General features: G+C 35.3%; 2 protein-coding genes across 2 annotated transcripts; one reads left to right on the top strand and one right to left on the bottom strand.

Annotated features, from left to right (window-relative positions):
* Positions 1-10,300: 10,300 nt before the first annotated feature.
* si:dkey-276j7.2 (protein TAMALIN) lies at positions 10,301-13,132 on the bottom strand. The gene is made up of 8 exons (XM_056751500.1): positions 12,692-13,132; positions 12,528-12,568; positions 12,276-12,330; positions 12,017-12,119; positions 11,846-11,936; positions 11,638-11,704; positions 11,019-11,085; positions 10,301-10,820 (listed from the first exon to the last, which is right to left on the bottom strand). Exons 1-8 carry the CDS (start codon positions 12,851-12,853, stop codon positions 10,801-10,803), a joined length of 606 nt encoding a protein of 201 aa, XP_056607478.1. The 5' UTR covers positions 12,854-13,132; the 3' UTR covers positions 10,301-10,800.
* A 134-nt stretch (positions 13,133-13,266) lies between these two features.
* c6h7orf57 (chromosome 6 C7orf57 homolog) lies at positions 13,267-17,672 on the top strand. The gene is made up of 8 exons (XM_056751499.1): positions 13,267-13,405; positions 13,842-13,904; positions 14,022-14,198; positions 14,908-14,995; positions 15,298-15,406; positions 16,454-16,533; positions 16,647-16,741; positions 16,826-17,672. The coding sequence occupies exons 2-8, from the start codon at positions 13,868-13,870 to the stop codon at positions 16,876-16,878; spliced, it is 639 nt and encodes a 212-aa protein (XP_056607477.1). The 5' UTR covers positions 13,267-13,405; positions 13,842-13,867; the 3' UTR covers positions 16,879-17,672.
* The last annotated feature ends 4,517 nt before the right edge of the window (positions 17,673-22,189 follow it).

Here is a 22,189-nt window from a genome sequence, read left to right as displayed (position 1 = left end):
AAAGATGATCAAATCACAGGTGTGAACCATGTTAAGAGCATTGATTTAAGACTTCAGACTGCTGAAGACATGATGTCATTCATCTTCCCAGAGCAGATACTAGTGAAATCATTGTCATGTCAGTATACAGTCTGATGTTTGACTGCTGTTTGTTCTCTTTGAGTGATTGGGACAAATTCAACCATTAAAAAATCTATTCATTTCTAGAGAGCATTTCTAAATGTATTGTGACCATTCCAGTCCAACGTTTGTTTGAATTTCAATAAAATCAAACCTCAGAAGTGAGAAAGAGTCTTCCAACAGCAAATGTTGAAAGACTGACTGACATTTTATCACATAAAAAATATTTTTTTAACTTTACTTATTTACATATTCTTATTCTGTGACAACTTGTTTACAGTAATGTGTGCATATTTGGACTATTTGGACTACCTCAAGGTCGACTACTTTACTGATACTCTTGTCAACGAGAGCAGCTCAAAATAAAGTATTTTAGCTTTTGTTTTAGGTTTTGTTGAGGAGATTATTTATCATTTATGTATATTTACAGACACAACACTAGCCAGAAGCACTAGCTTCCTAATACGTGTGTTTACTTAGACTCTCATAATACAGTCAATCAAGAGTCTTGATAGCAACAATAAACTTTTTTTTCAACTATACTTATCTCTAATTTAGTAATAAAGTAATTTGATCCGTCCCACCTTCTGTGGATAAGACATTGATACAACAATTAGCATGGCCTTTTATGCTTAGCTTAAACAAGAAAAATGCATCCTAAAGTATGAAATAAGTGTCATAAAACCATGTCAATGTACCCTTTTTTACACATTATTATACACTTATTTCATGTTTTAACAAAAGTTATAAGTAAGTTGTTTGTGTTGATTGAAACTGAATTGCTTTAATGAATGTTTTGCAGACAGAACCTTTTATCCGAAAGTCATTTTTCAGAATCGTCAGGATCCATCTGCGTTTGACCTGTTCCAAAAAGCACCATTGACAAAATTCAGAAAATGTTGATATTGTACATTTGGAATACATTTAGGGTCTTTTTCATGTATAAAAGAGATTTGTTCCTCAAACTATTTTTACTATATGAAAGAAAGCTCAATATCTCAAAGCAACTCAGACCGCAGATAGAACCTTATAATTCAAAGAAATATGACTGTTGTATTGTAGTGTTGTAGGTATGAAATTGCTTTCTGATTTTAGAGTTGTGCATTAGTGTTATGATCACAATAATTAAAACTAATAACTAAAAATATACTTTTTTTCTTAGTATAAATACTACTATAAATCTTTAAAATACTTTTAATTACTCTAAATTGTACTGTAAATAAAAAAGTTTTTGTTTTACATTTAATAATGTTGTGAATCTAGACTTGGCCAGAACAATGAAAAAAATGATGTACTGAAAATGTCATATGAAATCCTAAAAAAGTAGCCTACTAATATTGCGTGAAAAATGCAAAACTAAAAAACAAATTGGCCTATTGCATGTCTTTCAGTCAATGGTTGGCAAAATATCTATATATTTCTTACCACTTTATAGTCCGTTGAACCTTTTCTGTGCAACAGAAACATGCTGTTGATGTTATGGATCCAAACAAAGTATTTTAAGAGCCTTTATTTTCAAGAGTGTTAATAAAACCTATAACACAGTTCAGCATTATCAATAAAATTAATAAATATCATATACCATCAAATCGACTGTTTTAATGTTAGTTTGTGATAAACTGTTATTGAAAACTGTTATTCTTTATCTGTATTTTATTTGGATGACAAAATGATAACATTGGAAGAGAGTGCTAGTTTCACAGTGCTAGTTTCCTTTTCCAGAGACAAAGGCTTGTTTAAATCATTGTAATTTTTGAGGGGAGATATTAGATGATAATCCGTCATCTTGTGGCACATGAAAAACTAATTAGAGAATGTGAAAGGTATGATGCTGAGGTTATGACTGGATTTATCTTAAGAGCGGAACATTGACCATTGAAGTACAGTCCCCAATCAACTCTGAGTCAGTCTGTAATCCCGGACTGGATCCCTCGCCGGGCAAAATGACAAAAGCAAGACGGATAGTGTGGTAATAATTAACTCCTGATTTGAAACAATATTTTAAACCCATATTATCACCAGATTGCATTACAATGAAAAGAAAAGTAGGAGAGAATGATCTCTCACAGCCATGTAAATTCTGGAACTTGCCTTCAGCTCATGAGAAATCATTCCCATTCTTCACTAGAAAAAATTCCCACAATTCCTACAGCGAAAATCTTTTGTATGTCCTCCTAGCCTCTAGTTTTGTTTGTTTCCCTCGTATTAGTGTGTGTGTGTGTGTGTGTGTGTAAAATGACTACAAACAGTAGGCTCTCTGTGTTTTAGCGTCTCTTTTGTCACCATTTTCCCTGACCGGCTTTCTGCCTCCGGGCGGACAGATCATAATACGCTACAGTCCCACAGACAGTACAGCAGTGGGAACACCAATAAATAGTTATCATCTCCATCCCAAATAGGTTTTATTGTACACCCACAAAGGTATGAAGCATACAACCAGCTGTGTGTTTACCCGTGAGCCTGGGAACACATAGTTTGTGGTTCTTGCAACCTGAAAATAAAAACCCAGAACACATACGTTAAAGTTATATTTGTGAGAATCTCTCAAAAAATCTAAAGGTTAGGTACTAAAATATAAGGAGCTAAAATAGGTTCTTCACAGTGATGCCATAGAAGGACCTTTTTCCTTGAAGACATATTTAAGGTTCTAATATGCACAATTTATTTCTTAGGTTTTCTACAGAACTTTGTGGCATTATGAAAACCTAGAATGGTTCTTAAGACGTTGTTTAGACGTCCTTCTTCATGGAACCATTCGGACAAAAATTGTTCTTTTGTTCATTGTCAAGAATTTTTTTTAAAGAATGTATTTACAAAATGTAACTGCTACAGACATACTTGGACATTATAAGATTTTATATTAAAATACCAATTGCCAAATGTTTCATCCTATCAGTCATGTTTAGTTTACATTTTAGGTATATTCTGTCTATAAAACTATTTGATCGCAGAGATATATTCTTTCTTTAAACAGAGAACGAGGGCCTAAATCTTACGTTTCACACCCTGTGACCTTGACTTGAGCCAGTCAGGTGTATCTCAGACCGGTCTTACTCTTCCACAAAGCAGGAAGGCTGCACAGGATAGATTAATGAATTAGAAATTAAAATGCCGTCCTTTGGGAAACCAGACTTGCTCCCTGCATAAACTCTCCCCGCCCCCCACGTCAGGCCGTCCTCTGTCCCTCCCTATCAAACACCTGTGCATTGTGTGGCCAGTACAATCACACTTCCTCTCCATATCAACCTCTCTCTCCAGGACGGAGACAAACGGCTCTGTGGTCATGGGTGGTGGGAAGGCATCCTTATTCTATGCGTTGCGGACGGGCATCTCTTCAGACCATCCCTGGTTTGGTGATAAGAATGGATATAAACCAAAGTGCACCAGTTCACAGGCATCACAATGGACGCCTGTCACTCAAAGCTTAAAGAGACCCCAATGGACTACTCATCGGGAATACCACTTGTGACCCCCACTACCCTAGGGTCACCATTTCTAATTCCAACCCCCCTACCCTCTCTCTTTAAATCATGACTATAATGTAAAAATAAAGTAAAATATATTAAAGCTGTGACTATATTCATGATATTACACAGCCATTGCTCGAAGCAATAGTTCACTTAATACAGAAAATGCTCACATAATTTTGTAACCCTCATGCCATTTCACATGTTCATGGCTTTTTACTAAAAACATTTTTTTTTTACAATTAATAGATATTTTAAAGGACTGGAGTCATGTTGATTACTTTAATTATGTGTTTGAGAGAACTAAGTTTCTAAATATATATATATATATATATATATATATATATATATATATGTTTTAATAAAATATTGAATATTAAATTAAAAACATTATATAAAATAAATAATAAATAAATGGTTAACTATATTTGTTTGTTTATAAAATATAAAATATTGAATATAATAAATTATAAAAGATACAAATAATAAACAAATATTACTTATTAGATAAATATATTAAATTATAATAAATAAATCATATTTATTTGAATAAAATTCTACAAGTGAAATCTTGATGGAGTGATAAGAGATGGCATAATAACTAAATCTGTGCCTTTGTAAATTATTGTTTTTATTTAGAAATATGGCACAATGTATATAGGGAAGAAAATAAATGTATTGATATTTATATTTAAATGTAATATAAATCTATATAATTGATATACATTTTCTGGATTTATTTTTTATCTGTTTCTTCAGTATTTTACAGAAATGTCATAAAACCATTATCATAAAATTATATATATGTAAGGGTTTTATATTTCACTCAAACTGTCCTTCAATGATGCAAGGCATCATCACTTTCTGAACATTCTGTCATTTCATGTTTGTTTTGAGTCACTGTGACAACAACATCTTCAGCACTCTGGTTGTGACCTAAAGGGAGCCTGGACAGCAAAACATCCCTCCGGTCACACACCCAACACACCCACCCTCTCAAATCTTACGCCCATACAGTGTGAATGAACAGAGAAAATTGACCCTCCTGACCCCACCCCATGTTTACCACAAGACGCAAGCCTCCTATTTGTCCCTCACCCTCTTTAAACTCAGCAGAACGACTGAGAATTTCCAACGGGACCAGAACACTCGCAGGCTTTATGAAATGGACACTTTGATAGCTCTTCTTTTCCCTCATTGTCTCTCGTTCTCCCTTTCGCTTTCTCAGTCTCAAATATTTTCCACAGAAGCTCCTCCATCCTTCACAAAAGCTGTCATTGTGGACTGGTCGAGGCGTGAGGGGGGATTCATGAATGTCTGCTGTACAATCAGGCCACAGTGGGTCGGTCTCACAGCCCACAAATGCTGATGGATGACTCGCACTTCCGAGGCGACCTCTCACTCACAAATCATTATTTATTCTGTATATCATCGTCAAATCTGTTCAAAAAGAAGATGGTGTACGTATCAATTTCTGCGGATCGTAAAATAAATAGCCCCCCCCTTAATCGGTTTTCACGTGGTGGTCCCCTTGACAGTTTCACATTGTTCTCGTAATCCCCTTATACACTTTGGCCACGCTCTGCATGCATTTATTTAACTCACATTTCTTTTATTCGTACAAAAAGATGGGGTGTGTTGTAAAGTGACATGTTTCTTTTATATCTGATACAAAACCAGCAGACAACGCCTGGTCCTTACTGCACAAACATGCCTGATATGGGCAAAAGAGCCTGTGGATGCCAGAAAGAGCCTTGTTAAAGCCCTGGGCCAATCGTGGCATTTCAGTCCCACCGTGATGCAAGCTGCTTTCTGGGAGACAGGAATAGCAAGAGTGACAAAACCTGAAAGAAAGAGGAAACAGCTGAAAAGGGACGGAGAATGAAAAGCCGTACCTCTCTGTCACTCAAGGTCAATGACGACCCTAAGCCACAGGGGATGTGCGTTACCCAGGAAGTGCCTTTCCGACCCCAGACCAGAGAGGGTCAAAAACCTCCCGTTACCATGGAAGCCTGGCATTTGTCACCATTCAAATGAGGCCCGGAAAAGCCTCTGTCTTGTTTAACTATATAAACCTAAATCAGAAGAATATTAAGGCAGAGGGTAATATATGATGATCGATGGGTAGTATGGTGTACGGATGGAGAATTGGAAGTGGTATTAATAAACTGACTGTAAATCAAAAGCAATTAGTGAGATTTGTATTGTAAAGTTCAAGAATTCACAGGGCTAACAGAGGAAACAACAGCAAACCCACACAGACTCACAATGAGTCATTAGAGTGAGCCAGAAACAAAGACACGTAAACTAGTCTATTGGGTCATAAACATACATATTAAATCAATTACTGCGCTTAACAACTAATTGTACCAACATTAGATTGCACATAATGACGATAAGGCCTTGTTAAAACAGAGATAAACAGTTTGTAGATCTTCTTTCTTTATTATGAATTTTGCAAATTGGTCTGGTTGAAATGTGATATTAATATACATTTTATATTTAATTTAGGAAAATGTATGTCTATGTGTACCTTTTTATTAATTAATTTCGAACTTTGCACATCAATCAATAATAGAAAACAGAACAAATCTGCGACATGTGCATGGCAAAGTTAAAAATGATAAAAATATGACATACAATTATTTACAATTCACAAAAGGTTTTATTACACAGACATAAAAACACAAGCAGGGGAACTATCTTCGCCTGTTCTGTCAAGTCTATACAATATTGCCACCTAGTGTTGAGAAAATGTATCATACTTTCTCTTCTGCTGTGCTATATTTAATTCATCTATTTCAACTTAAAATCTTTATTTCAAAAGCTGCTTATTTTAAAGTTCACTATAAGTCATTTGAACTTAAAATATATTAAACTGACTAGCTTTATATCACCACTAAAATACAACCACACAGAAAATACATATTTTTAAGCAATTTTACTTAAAATGTTTGTGGTGAGTTTTTGCACACAGTTTTTTAAGTAAATTTACTTAAAAATGTTTTGTGGCAAGTTTTTGCTGTGCCAGGATTTTCTTTAAAAAGTGTTCAAAAACTTGACACAGAAAAGTTAATCCTGTAGTTGTTTTATTTAGTTTAGATTAATTCAGTTTAATATTATTTAAGCCTAAATGATTTATATATTAAATTTGACTTTAGAATCTTTAAATACATTTTTCACAATGTGCAGATGGTGTCAGGGATGGTTTAAGGCTATAATTTCAAAATGTTAAAATGTGCGACCTCAGCTAAAAAATGAAATATACAATACACTGTTACATTCAATTTCTTTATTAATCAACAGATAAAAAACTATATTTTTCAGTCTGAACAATAATGGAGAAAATGATATAATAAATTGAGTTTCTACTATATCGTTAATATCGAGCAGCATAATAGAAAACCAAGCAAACAACCACAAATATCACCACTGATGCTCAATCTATCAACCTGCTGATACCACTATTTCCTTTATCATTGTACATTAAAAAGTTACCTCATTTACAAAGCTTTAAAAACCATCAGTTAGAAAGTTACATTTCTGCTTTTCCGTCAATTCAAGGATGCTTGTTGAATTCTTGTTCAAAAGTGTGTTTATTGTGAACAGACTAATGCCCGAGTGATCTTTAATTTTGTTCGCTTGAGTGTGATTTTAAAATGTCTGGATTGATTTCTAAATCAAATAAATCAGGCTAGAAATTTAACTATGTCACAAAATACTGTTCATGTGTTTGTGTAAGTGAACCTGTTTTATGTTGATTTAACAACTTTAGAACACACCACATGAAAATATATAGGATGACACAGCCCGTTTCAATTCGTTGGTCATGGTTATACATCCAGCATGCATTCAAACTCATCTATTCTCTGCATTGTGTTTCCTCTTTTAATCTTCCTATAGCTGACAGTGTTGTACCTGCCAAGAGGACGTATACACATAGGGTCATATTCTTCAATAGAGGGCTGCAATTCAGACAACCCATCGTCCATTTCCTCTGCTTCTTCCTCTGCTTCCTGGATGTTTTCGTCATTCTTTATTTCCTCTTCCTGTTTGTTTTCCTCATCATTCTTAATTTCCTTTTCTTGCTTGTTTTCCTCTGTGTTCTTATTTTTATCCATTGGCTCTTCTGATGTCGTCTTCTGCTGAGGTGCTTCTTCTGTTTGTTGTTTGTCAGCTCCCGGGTCCTTGTTCTTCTGCTCCATTGATGTCACTTCCTGTCCTGTGATTCCAGCAACTGATTGATAGAGAAAAATAAATGTTTTATGGAAGGACACAGATAATTACATAAATACACAATCTCTATAAAAACACATGTTGTAAACTGTCCTACATAATTTACTTTTAAATTAAAGTAAACAGGTGAAGACTTGAATAAAATAGTTCACACAAACATACAAAGTCATTGTTTACCAAACCTGAGCTTCTTCTGCAAAAAACAAAAGAAGATATTTTGAATATATTAACTTTTATCGTATGGACACAAAACCATTGATACATTTCTTAAAATATCTTCTTTTGTTTTCCACCAAAGTGAATATATGACATCAGGATACTTCTTTTTTTGTGAACTACAAACTACCTATTTAAAAACTACCTGTAAAATGACTGTTTAAAGCCCTAATCAAATCTCAATCAAGCGATCCAAAACCAAGTTGACAAGAATATAACATACTGTATACTATACTGTACCTTCAGATATGGTCTGATGATAATGCTGTGCTGTCCTGTAAGTTCACCAGATATTGTTACAGTATCCCAAGAAACCTGCGAATCAACTGGTGGTTAATGTCTGTTTTTCAGGTAAAGTCAATGCGTTGTCATGTCCAAAATAGGAAAACATTTGCTAAGTCTTGGACAAAATAGGACAGGACTTGACAAAAGATGCAAAGCTGTTTTGTGGAATTTTAATTTGATTTGACTAAACAAAGTGTCCAGCCCCGACGCTGGAACAAGCTGCAAGTACAAAATTTTCCCTGTAAATTTCAACAAAGATGTGGCTTACATAACATTCTTCAGAATTAAAAGATTACTGACAATAGCTTAAGTGGCATGCAGTTACATAAATACATAAAAATAAACCTCATGCTAAATCCAGTGACCATTATAAGACACCTTCAGTTACAGCTTAACAGTATTTTTATAGGTTTGTTTTCACTTGTGTAATACGTTTCTTTAAAAAAAGTTATAATACAATTTAAAATAAAGATATCACCAGATTTAAACACATAAATTTACTTTCACAAAAGCAAATAACAAGCAGTCTATACCGGACATTTGCATTTTCAGTACAGAGACAGAAACTTTTACAAACACATTGTCCAAGCTTGTAAAACACATTTGTTTCTCACTTAATATTTCTTACCTTGTTCGTTCCAACTTTGTGGTGCTGTATGAAGTTTGTCTGTTGGGTCTGACACCCGTTTTTGTGGTTTGGGAGTGAATCCTAAAGAACAGAGATCAGAAACAGAGTCCTTTGGCGAGAAATCTGTGCATGGCCGTATCTGTTCCTCCCTTTCTTCTCAACTCGTTTGACTGGCATTGGTTGACGCAGCCTCATTGTTATAGTAAAACACAGAGCTGATGAGATTGTCAAGCCCATTTTGACGTGAACTTGACATTGTAGGATTGATGGGTTCATTCGTAGAGATGACACAAATACACTGTTAAAATAAAGGTCCTTGAAAGGTTCTTCACACCAATGCCATAGAAGAACCATTTTGGGTACCACAAAAGAACCATTCAGTCAAAATTTCTTTAAAGAACTTATTTTTTATAATCTGAATGCAGGACATCTTTTTCACCACAAGGAACATTTTGTGAAACAGAAAGGTTCTTCAGACGTTAAAGGTTCTTTATGGAACCAAAAGGCTTCTATGGCATTAAAAAATGAGTGCTTCAAAGAGTTCTTCAGAGTATATTGTCAAACACTAAAGGCATGATTTCTGTCTTTGCCTGTGGGTGTTTTCAATTCTAGTATTTTAAAATGTCTTGGTGTAGGCCTACATTTCTAAAATGCATGCCGCATATTGTCCATCCGGAGATATTTCTGTTAAGATTATTTGATAAAATCTAAAAGATACCTGAAATGAGGGCAAACATCCATGAACCTATAATCTGAAAACTGAAGAGACATACATTTCATATAAATCCAAATCCAAAATTTCTCACTTTTCAGTATATTGTTTTTCTGACTTCAATTTTTATATACAATCATATTGGCTTCACAAGTCATTTCAACTCACTATTTTATAAATATAATAAAATAAAAACTTACAATCACAATTTAAAATGACTTGCCTTGTGTATATACAGTATATATATATATATAAAATACTTATTAAAGAAGAAAAAAAAAGAAAAAAAAGACTTCTTTGAAACAATGAGGTCTCATGAGGTCCAACTCAGAGCGAGGCATTTGTAATTTCTCAATCGAGCTTTAAGTAATGAGCGTGCTAAGATATTTTTTCTGCGACACATATACTGTAAGTGAGTCACTTCCTCTCAGAGTTAAGATAAGTGGTGTGGATGAGAAATGCATCTGGTGTTTTACCCCTTACTGATATGATATCTGGAAAAACCTATAAGATCAGCAGAAGCAAACAGCAAACAAATCAACTTATGCAAAACCACAGCCAACAAGATCAAGTGAACTGTGAAAATCAGCCAAACTGAAACCAGCTTGCGCTACAAAACATCAAACCACACTTGGAGATTTTTATAAACATTTTATGAGAAAGTGTATGAAACATGAATAAATAAATCACAGTGTTATTTAAATACAAAACATTTAGAAATAAATTAAAATGGAGTTTTAACAATAAATAATGCCAAATGTTAGATTTATAAGGCAACTCGTGTAGAATGGTTTAACACAGAACAATCTATAAAATAACAAATAAAAATAATACAAATATATATAAAAATACAAAAATAGTCAAATCTCACGTCATCTCACTTTTCACATCAGTGACTACAGAAATAGAGCCTTAGTGGAAAAATACAATTAAAAATACACATTTAGTTTGTTCTCGTCAATGGCAACCCTGAATATGTTGAGAATTGTACTTTTTTTTGACCAAATGCCCATAACTATTCCTTGCTGGAGTCGCAGGTTTTTACCAGGATGGGTTTGCTAGTGTGGTTAACTTCTCATTTATTCATACAGTCAATAGTGGGTGACAGGACATCATGTAGGAAGGTCTGGGGGTCTCTAATTGTTTTCCAAGATACCTGGAGGCAGAGAAGGAATTGTTATTACACCGGCACTGAACATTATACAGGTACAGAATATCTCAAATAAATGTCAATGGGTTAATTCTTCATGATGGCAGACCAAGGGTTTGAGAGGAAATGATGTGTTGTTCTTGCACAGAGCTGTTGCCCGCATTTCTCTTTTAGTTTCACACAAAGCCAGATATTAACACATACCTCGACTCAGACGCACATCCTGTGTCATTATCATCTGAAGCTCTTCGCATTTCTCTGTAAGCTCTTGCTGTTTGTGGTGTAAATGTGTGGGGGAAACACAGAGAAAAAAAATGTGAGGTGAGGACACAGCAATTTCATTCACAATTCACACGGTTCCCTAACGAAACAAGTTTACCGTAAGGATCCCCAAATGACTAGTTTATGCAGTTATGCCAAGGGTTATGAAATGTGATAAAAATAAAACAGGGGACTAGACTGGGTGTTATTAGGAAACTTGTAGGAAAGACTCATAGATTCATATTCACCCAAAAATGACAATACTGTCATCGTCTACTCACTCTTGTCATTTCAGACCTATGACTTTCTGAAAAGAAAATATTTTGAAGAATGTTGTTAACTGAACAGTGAAGGTAACCATTCACTTGCATTGGTTTTGTGTCTGTACTCTGTACAATAGTACTGAATGGACGATATCGTTGCTGTTCGGGTACCAACTTTCTTTAAAATATCTGCTTTTGTTTTCTGCAGTAGAAAGTCAAACAGGTTTGAAACGACAAGAGTGAGTAAATGAGGACAGAATTTTAATTTTGGGGTAAACTATCCCTTTAAGGAAAAGTACCTGCAGGAGATACAGCTTGCTGAGTAGTTGCCTCTGTTTTACTGTAGCATCTCTGATAATCTCCATCCTATAATAATAATAATAAAAAATTAATACTGCATGACACCCACTCATCATTCCAATATTTTTTTATCCAAATTTTCGCACTCAAAAGATTTAAACAGAAAAAGAGGTTCTCACACAACTGGTTTTAATAATGTAATCTTACTTTAACATAGTAGACTTTTCCATAAGGTCATTTATCTCCTGATGTGTGCATCCTGTAATGTACACACTGTTGACTGTTATTATGACATCACCTAGATCAGAGAGAGAGAGATTAATATTGGTGCTGCAAAGGCGAATGAGAGCAGAACAAAGTAGAGTGAGCAGGTCTCACCTGCTGTTAATCCAGCATCCATTGCAGGACTGTTTTCTTTCACCCAACACACACATGAGCTCAGATCCTGCTCGGCACCCACTGTTCTTTCACCGCTGCTTGTCTACAGGAATTAAAGACCCAGTCAATCCATCATACAAAATCCAATTATCCCCTGACAGATAATAAAACTTCAGGCTGGCGTGTAATTCCCGAATCAATGGTGAAAGGAGTATGAGAAGAGAGAGAATACAGGTGGGTAAGGTATGGATGAGGTTACCTGGATGTCAAACCCAAAAGTTTCATTTTCTTCTCTTCTTAAAATGACATCTCTCCTGTACACAGTAAGAGAGAGGAAATTAATATGCAGCTTATTTTTTTTCTTGTTCTGATCAATAAAATTACATTGTTTATGTCATCAGGTTGAAACAAATATGTTAATTTAGATATTACAATATAAGTCACATATTATGTTATTGTTATAGTTATGATTATTAATAATAATAATAATTACTTATAATAAAGAATTTACCGGATGCACTGTTCTGCTTTCTTTTCCTGAGGTTGCACTACCTAAAATAAAACAAATGTTATTTATTATTTTGAATCTTCTATACATTATTAAGTATTCATTCTGTATTATTAGACACTGATATCAGTTGAAAACAAAATAACATTTACTGCATCATCACTTACCTCCTGTTTATAGCGTTCTGTGTTTTGAGTTAATTTATAACCACTTGTGCTCTTCTGTGTTTTGTGTCCAGTGTGCAGCAGGTTGTTTGTCGCGCAGCTGCTCTTTCCTAACAGTTTTCTGATGTATCGTACAGTTGTCATCTTCGGACTGTGAACTGTCATCTCATTCTCTGATGCTGTGAGTTTCTGTCGTCCGCCTTTTACGCATCTCTAAACGGATGTCACGTGACCGCAGTGCAGTCCCTGCCTGGGGCTTCTCTCATTTACCGCAAGTCTGTCAGCGCAAAATTATTTAGTATCAACGACCGAGAAAACGAAGGTGAAAAATAACAAATTAAATACAAAAATATAAAATTCACGACATAAGTGAGAATATAATACCAATACAATAATGTGACCGTGTCATTTTTAATAAAGGACGTGTTCTCGGTTGCAAGATATCATTCAATTTATTAGTTAAGAAGACATCAATTCGAGGAGACAAATGTAAAACAATGTACAAGAGTAAGAACGTAACCAGTATAGTGATAGGGCGGCGGCTTGTTTCAATGAGGAAGTAACTCTGATCCGGTCCACTAGATGGAAACACCGGGCGTGTCCATGTTCAGGGTGTGTGTTTCAGTCTGAGGAGTAAGAGAAATCTAGGCGTCCCCCTTCTGTTTGCTGGAGACCGCGACGCAAGCCTTGTTGGTTTCTTCTCTCTTCGGGCCGCAGGTTTGTAAATCACGATGCAATTTACCATATTAATATTGCTCACAAAAAATATTGAGCAATTTCCATGATTTCTGTTTTTAGAGTCTGTTCAAAAAATTAGCTTGTCCTACGTAGATGATGCTTGTGGTCCTGATGCTGCTTTTGTTACTAGGCGACCAGGCTGACTAGCTTACTGATAAACATGACAAAGCAACAAAGACAATTTGGGCTAAGTGATCGCGGTGTTTGAAAAACGATCAGTCGCTGCTAGTTAGATCGCTGTAGATTTGCTTGTGTACATCTACACACATTTGAAAATGTCGAGCTGACAGCAGTTCGCTCGCTGCTTGGTCTGGTAGGATCGATAAAGACGGCATCGAATGATAATTGATCAACTAGCATGCTGTTAAATAAGAGTTGAATAAATGTTTACTACGTATTTACTGTCATCGCATAGCAATCTAAAATCGGACAACAGTCATCATGGCAGACGAGCCCAACTACCGCAGAACAAAACCAGGTAATGCCCATTCTGAGCTACGCATTTGCACATTCAAAAATGCACGTCATATACATTCATTTTATATTTTGAAAGCGTGAATAATTATGCTCGAATATGATTGTAATCACATTGTAGGTGTTAGGTCAACTCAGCATACTACAAATGGTGCTGCTGGACCCTCATCACAGATTCCGGGTTTGTCTTCAACTGCCAACAACACCGAACCTGAAGCGAGGACCAAAGGACGACGTGTAGGAGTTCAGGCCTCTGACTCCGATTATGTTAAACTGGCAAAACAAGGAGGACAAAGGGGTAAATTGTCATACCTCTTTTGTGACGAGTTGGTTTAATTTTTGTCTTCAATTTTGCTGCAATTGCAGTATGTATGAACAGTATGTAATATTGATAAATTCTCAAATGTGTATATTTCCAAGATTATATATAGGCCATGTGAGGAGCTGATTGTGGATTCTATTCTCAGGGAACACAAACTGTCAAAATATGTGATAAAAATGTACTTTGAATGCACTGTATATCACTTTGGATAAAAGTTCCTGCTAAATCTGTAAATGTAAGTTACAACATTATTAGCATACAATAGTTTTAGTTACATACTGCATACTGTTTCAAATTCTGTTTCATTAGTAGTTTGCAATATATAGTAGTGTGTACAGTATATACAGCCCAGAATAAACGTATAAACAAATGTACTATTTATAGGCACAATGTTAAGATTGTTATGTTTAAACAACACAATATTCTTGTATTACATGTATTTTAGAATCCGTTCAAAAATGAATATATGATGGAATAAGCTACTTTTTCACAATTTTCTACTTGTTTGCATTCTTGTGTATTGAGCAACATCCACAGATCATGCAAAAATGCTTTCTGAAGGCAAGACTGGAGTGGTCTTTTATTTTTTTCTGTGCCTATATAACGCAGTGTATAGTTAATACTAAGTAAGCGTTCTATTCTGAACACACAGTACACATAATTCTATTTTTTATTTTAAATATAGGTTTGCTGTGGCATGATGATCCTGTGGAAGCAGATCCAAACAATTCCTACAAACCCTCTAACTGGTTTACGTCAGATGAACAAGATGGGTGAGCTTTTTCCCAAGAGTTAAATAAACAATAAATGATGTGTTCTAAAGCATTTATATATCAAAGAGGGATCTTAGACCTATTAAAATTAATCCAATAAAGATGTATCACATTATTCAAAGTAAAAAGCTAGAAATGGACTCCTGGAAAAGCTGGTCTATAATTGTAATAAGTGTACGTCACATGGAGCCCTTGCTTCTCCTTGAGGAATAACAGCGATGTTTGGTAGAGAAATGAAAACCCAAACCTTTCAGTGGGGTGGTGTGAAACTGGGGTTCAATTGTGTGATCTTATGCTTTCAGCAAAGCAACTACCCCTGACGGTGTCATCAAGAGTCAGTCTCCAGGGGCGGATCATAAACTGGAGCCCCCATTTGGAACTGATAACTTTTCTTCCTGGGAGAGCGACAAGGTGAATTAGTACAGACAGTGATAGCCTGCACGTGCATGACCATCTCATACTGTATTTGAACCATCAACCTTTAGGTTTCTTATATTTTATTTTATTACGTACCTCAATTTGAATCAAAACAACTGTGTTAGTTTGTAAATCTTTTAGTTTGATGCATACTGTAATTATTATGTTTTCTTGAATGATCGGCCATTTTCTCTCACAGATTATAGCCTGTGGGACTTCTGCAAAGACACCCTCTTTATTTCCATTTAACATTTCAGTTTAAGGCATGCTAAAAGTATATACTTAAGCCATTCCTTAAAGGTGCTGTGTGTCATTTTTTTGGAGAATCTATTAACAGAAATACAATATAATATACATTACTGTCTTCAGAAATGTTGTTTCTAATGCAGCCCTAAACGGACAACCTTCTCTATGGAGCGCATTTCCTAAATACGTTATCTGCGAAAATGTAACGACATCTTAGTTCTTGGTCAGTCAGCGTAGTGCTTCGAAAGGGAGGGTTAAGTGGTGGAGTAAGCCAGTGCTTGCAATTCACAACCTCACTGCTTGCTGCTAAATTTCATACACCGGACCTTTAAGGTGGTCTCCATTCGGACTTGATCCCCAATAGACTACAATAATATGAAAGCAATTACTTCAGGGATAACATGAGACTTTTCTATAAAATCGGTCTGACATATTTTGCCTGTTGCTACAGATTGCTGATTCAGATTACCGATGCTTTGACATCTAGCAAAATAACCCATATTGCTTACCGATTCTCAGATCCATAGTTCTTCCCTCTGTCCCGTCATGTTCATTAAATATAGATAGACAGGAAACAGTTTGGCGGTATTATATTTTTTTGTTCTACACGCTTCTCTTCTGATTTTATTAATGATGTCATGTTTCCTGCTTTTTTTTCCTTTTCTTTTAAATTACTGGATTGATTTCTTTTAAATGCATCCCCCAGGGAAGATCTGCATTGATTCGAACTCTAAAATTGTGAATAATCTATGCTTAATTTGAAAATAATCAACATCTAATGTTTTTACACACAAGGTGGACAATGCTGCATCAGGGATGCAGAAACTCTCTCTGAGCCAAAAAGATATTGATGATGCCAATAAATTCAAAAAGACGTATGTGTCCCTTTATTGTAACTACCGCATCATTTTATCTAATAAAAAGTGCACTCTTCTTTTCACCATCTTAATAAAATTTCAGATATTTGACTTTTGGTTCTGCTTTTAAGGTCTCATGACAAGAAGGGGGAAGCTCCAGTCAGCATGTCGGCGCTGTTAGGCTTTGGTTATGTTGAGGAGAAGAAATTAGATGATGATGCTTCAAGTGAGAGTTGACTCTGCGTCACATGAACCATACATAAAATGTTACGAGTCAAATAATCTAAAAACTGCTGTTTTTATCTTTTAGGCATTACCTCCGAGCAGACAAGCACCATTGCTCCGGAAGAGGAATTAGAATAGAAGACGTTGTTCCCCAAACCCTTCTTCGTAAATTGGTCTTCTCGCGTATCCACTTGCTTATTTGCATCAACACTTCACACTGCTGTTTTCATCAACATTTTGCATCTTTAAACAATATGTTTGTGTCATGCTCACATTGCTACGGTGCTTGCGATCTGATAAACTATAACCCTAAAATGAAGAAATATTCTGTCCCTGCTTTCAAAGTACAGGGTAGGGGCACCACAAACTAAATTGATGCCAAGATGGAGCTGATTTTTATGAATTTCATAACATGAATTCTTTTCGCTCATAGCGCACTAATTTGCCAAAACTTTTGACAGTTGATCCACTTTACACAAATGGATAGACTGGAGGTACCACGTTAAACCTCCTCTTCCCATCTCACATCGACAATATGACAAAAGTGTGTGTAAACTGCAACCCATCGCAAAACTACACACTCCATGGCTTTTTTCTGGTCTGAACACTTTTCAGTGCTCTTATGCCCCTAATCAGCTAGTTCTGAGCACAAGAAAGCCAATTTACATTCAAAGATTACATGAAACTAGGTGATGCTCTCGGTACTGATTTGAGAAATAGAAAGGGGGTACAGGGAGTTTGCGATTGTGAATGTATGTTTTGTTGTTGGTATTGATGTGACAGTAAATAATAATCTCGGATGATGTTGTTTTAGTGTTAATGCTGCAAAGTTAATTTAGTATTTTCTTCCTTCTTAAAAGATGTTTACACTTGTTGTCATTAACGTCTATAAATGATACCTGAATAAAATTGCATGTGCATGAAACACTAAATTGTTTAGTAGTGATTCACACCTGGCCTCATTTAAATGCCATTTGGGATTGAACATGTAAAATTATAAAGCAAACAAAAGCAATGAAGAATAGGTTAAGCCATTAACAACATTAAAATCAGAATAAACTAAATTGAAATTAAAAGTCTTTGTTATTGAAAGGCCATTAAGAGAACAGGCGCCAACCCTGGGTTTTAGGTACCATGAAAGTAATTCAACTTTAATCGGTGTTCATCGCCATGGTAATTTACGCTGCATGGCTAACCTGCTCCGGAGCAGGCTATGATCTAGATTAGAGATCTTACACCCAAAATTAACCAATCAGCGGCGAGCAAATTCACATATAAGTGAGGCAACTAACTAACAGTGCGTGTCACAATGGCTAGTTATTTTTAATAATGTTTAATAAAATAAAAATACTAACATAAAAAGATGTAAATATATATTACAAATATAAAATCAAGTAATGGTAACTATGTTGGTAAAATCTGATTTTAAGGGGTTGCCATTTGCTGGCTTTCCCTTACACATGAAATTAAATGGATTAATATTCCATTCTTTTATTGTACTACATACAATATGTATTTCTTTGCATTGCATTTTTTACATTCTTGTCTGTGGTGCAGAACATAGGAACACTTCCAGTTTCACTGTGTTGGGTGAAGCATTTATCTTCTTTGTCCACTGAAGAAACTCTATTAAACAGCTACAGTAAGATATAGACAAAACCATAAATTGACAGGTGACATCACATACTTTTTAACACTGCTATTTTAATCTTTTTGTTATCATGTTACACTAACAATTAACCTTAATAATGTATCATACAGTAGGTAATGTAAAATAGGTTTTTAATACTTATAATGCCTACAACATTCCCTATGCATCTGTGTTTTTGTCACTGCTTTAAGGAAGGTAAAGTATAACAGGGCTGTTTGATAGCCTGTTGATGGGAGACGGGGGGTCCCTATGTATGCCAGAGGTTTTTGCTATCCTGACCGCAAAACCACTTCAACATGGCCCTCAATCAAACCAGAGTCAGGATTGAGATGACCATCGGATTTTTAAATAAACATTTCAACTGACTACTAAGTTCACATACTGGTATTTTTTCATTTAACCTTCTTTATTAAGAGTAAGCTTCTCCAGTGTATTTTGTTCACCATTCTTTTGTAACCTATGAAGGTAAACACTTCAGTTTCTGGGGAAGGTTGTGAAATGTCCTACAATAACAGAGACACCAGTAACATAAAATATAAATCCTCACATTCACACTTGTGCCATAATGAATAGTACAGTACATTTATCTCTTTAACTTTGTCAGCACACAGATCGTTTCACTTCATCATGTGCTTCATCCTCATTAATAAAGGTAAACTAAATGATAACTAATGTTAGCAGGATATGTTCATCCACTGTGGGGGCACATACACACATAATACACATCATATTACATTACTGTAATATTTACCTTACTACAGTATACTACAGTAAATGTGTGTACTATAAAGTCGTTCAACTTGTGCATTAACTCAATCAGCAGTGTTTCTGAAACCGTTCTCTCTTGTGTAGACGGCAGAAACAGTATTACTCCGTGGCAGAGATAAATTTTTGTGTTACTAATATTTGGGCATAATTATTTCCTAAGAAACCTACGGAACTCCCTCTATCCATGTTGAACGCGATTGGTTTAGCGATCCCGACGTCACTCATTCATGTGCACGGGCGCACAAACTAATCTTAGCTTCAGGATAAAAGCTTGAGTTGACAAAGAAACTCCTTTTCTTTGAATTGCCTGGAATTGCCTTAGATGGAGCTGGGATGGTCAGTCAGTCTGCAGCTGTAGATGGCGTAGTCTCAAATTGGGGATGGGCATCTGTCGGTCGTCTGGACATGGTGGAACTTCTTCCTACCTCGCAGAGGCGGAAAGAGAATAAAGAGAATAATTAGCGTAGCTGATGTCATTTTACTTCCAACCGACAATTTTATTTCGACACGCACAACACAGATGGATGCTAACACGGAGGCGCGCTAGGACGGTTCTTGTTAGAGTCTCTAATATTGTAATGTCATCCCACAATGTTCTCTGTTCTAAAATGTAAGTGACTATAAATGTCAGCGTTATTAAAGTATTAAAGAATTTCGAGTGAAACAAGCGAATTCAGTTAGTTCAGTGAGCTGATGTGTTATAGTTACCCCTGAAGGGAGGCTTCCTTAAATATCTGTAGTTTATACGAAACGTTACGCTTCAACTAATCAAGTTGAATGGTGCAACTCCGAAATATAAAGTAGATCCTTAGTTGTAACTTAATGCCCATTTATTTCAAAACTAGGCTAATTTGTAGGGATTTAAAAATTCACCGTGAGACGGTTGAAAATTGTCAAGTCGGTTAAAATGTTAAACCAATCGCGATACATGTTATGAACAGCAGGGGTCGCTGTTTTTGCTGCATAATTGCTTACAGAGATCTCAGTTAATGCCAGCAAACGTATATATATCCTGATAAAAACGTTAATAATCCAAGCTAGGAAAAGCTTTTTTCCTCGCACAAATAAAAGTCGTCTCTATAATATAAACAGTGTTTATTTGTTTATATTAAAAAGAATAGACTTCTTTTCATTTGTAGGGCATTATTAATTTAATTTTGGAATTTAACATTTATTTTATTTTTTATTATTTGACAATAAAAATATATTGTTTAATTTACAAAGGAATGTGCAGTATTTTTTCTTGAGAAATAACAAAAGGGCACTGGGCACTTGTTCATTTCTAATTTGTTTTTAATTCATTCTTACGCATGCCAACACACTGGGTTACAGCCTTTCATGAAGTAGTTTATAAGCTTTGAATCATTGAATTGTAAACGTCCGTGTGTGTAGGTTGTGAACTTCCTAGTCATTTTAAAGATTTTACCATCTGCTTATAGTGTTCTGTTTTAGCGCAAGGATGGGTTGGACAAAATAATATACACACCTATTGTTACAGTATATATGGGTTCATAAAATCAACAAACCTGTCAGTTCTCTTGTTACTATATTGGCTTGGTTGCGTGCCATAACAAGGTTGTGAACAAGTTGTGACAAAACAAGTTGTGTTTAGCACTGCTGCTCATCAACGGCCTGACTGTTTGGTGTTTCAAGTGTGTACATTTCCATTAGTAAAAGGGTGAGAAGTTGGCTCTGTGCTTAAACCACAAAACAACTGGAAGATGTTCTGAATCTATTTCTAGAATGTTTATTTGCTAGGTGTCCATCATTTTTTCCATCCCCGTACAGTATGTATCTTAGTCATATTTATTTTAGCAAAGGATTTTCTTCAAACTACCTGTCCTTTGTGGGATATTTAGGCCAAACTAAAGAGTAATCTCGCCCTTCTATTTTAAAGACTCTAAGGCTATACAGTAGGAAGAAGAGAGTACATCTGCTGATCCGACTATTTTTGCAGTTGGCTTTTTCCTCGCACAAATAAAAGTCGTCTCTATAATATAAACAGTGTTTATTTGTTTATATTAAAAAGAATAGACTTCTTTTCATTTGTAGGGCATTATTAATTTAATTTTGGAATTTAAATTTAAATTTTATTTTTTATTATTTGACAATAAAAATATATTGTTTAATTTACAAAGGAATGTGCAGTATTTTTTCTTGAGAAATAACAAATTGGCACTGGACACTTGTTCATTTCTAATTTGTCAACAAATTTTGAAGCATCTGCTCAATGCCAAAAGTGGACAGCGAGGAGATATGAAGGTTTTTATGCTGTTGACCCAGTGGAAGCTACTTAGATCAATTTTAGGCTAGTGGTTCTTGCCTATAATACATTTCATAATTATTTTCTTTCTCTTGGACACATATAACATGACCCCGTGACCCGAGGTAGTTCGGATAAGCGGTAGAAAATGGAATGGAATGGAATATAACATGATCCTTGAATAACCTCGAAGGTATATATCAGAGAGCCATAAAAATCAGTGTTTTAGAAAGCTGGAAACTGTCTGCTTCATACTGGTGTAAGGTTATTTATGCAGCGTTCAAGACACCTAGGATTTAGAAAATGTCTCACTGCAACCCGGAAATCATCACTGGAAAGGCGCTGTTTTGATGTAACTAAAATTTGTGGAACATAACACATATCCAAAATCCGAGATGACTGTAACGTTTGTATTTGCCGTCTGGTCTATTTTTTTCAATTGTCTAAATGCTCTAATATACGAATGTATTAATAGTGTAACTGTGTAAATCAAACTGTGGTGGCACTATTTGCTAAGTTCGGGCAGTAAAACGTCATTCTTTTTTTTTCTAAAACGTCATTCTGGAAGAAGCTCGATCATTCCCAAAGGGAGACGTCCACACGATGGCGATGTTGCCTAATCTTCAATTGGAAAAACCCTTCAGAAACCCTGCAATTTATTAAACGTCTTCACAAATTATTCACTCCGCATCAGCAAGTCTTCGCTAGAGTTGTGTTGTAGAATTTAGTTTAATTCACGAAGCCGTTTTCATTTCAAAGTAAGTGAT

This window comes from Triplophysa dalaica, chromosome 6 (genome assembly GCF_015846415.1).
Source record: "Triplophysa dalaica isolate WHDGS20190420 chromosome 6, ASM1584641v1, whole genome shotgun sequence".
Taxonomy (NCBI): domain Eukaryota; kingdom Metazoa; phylum Chordata; class Actinopteri; order Cypriniformes; family Nemacheilidae; genus Triplophysa; species Triplophysa dalaica.
The sequence above is the reverse complement of the archived record's forward strand: the minus strand, read 5'-3'. Positions and strand labels throughout refer to the sequence as shown.

What these genes read in the sequence shown, in the direction of transcription:
- si:dkey-276j7.2 (XM_056751500.1), bottom strand. Translation starts at nt 12,853, where the DNA reads ATGACAGTTCACAGTCCGAAGATGACAACTGTACGATACATCAGAAAA. An exon ending in AAAGCAGAACAGTGCATCCG is followed by an intron (nt 12,331 to 12,527) that starts GTAAATTCTTTA and finishes TACTGTGTACAG; the next exon opens with GAGAGATGTCATTTTAAGAA. An exon ending in GCAAGCTGTATCTCCTGCAG is followed by an intron (nt 11,086 to 11,637) that starts GTACTTTTCCTT and finishes CACCACAAACAG; the next exon opens with CAAGAGCTTACAGAGAAATG.
- c6h7orf57 (XM_056751499.1), top strand. Translation starts at nt 13,868, where the DNA reads ATGGCAGACGAGCCCAACTACCGCAGAACAAAACCAG. An exon ending in ACGTCAGATGAACAAGATGG is followed by an intron (nt 14,996 to 15,297) that starts GTGAGCTTTTTC and finishes TTATGCTTTCAG; the next exon opens with CAAAGCAACTACCCCTGACG. An exon ending in ATTAGATGATGATGCTTCAA is followed by an intron (nt 16,742 to 16,825) that starts GTGAGAGTTGAC and finishes TTTATCTTTTAG; the next exon opens with GCATTACCTCCGAGCAGACA.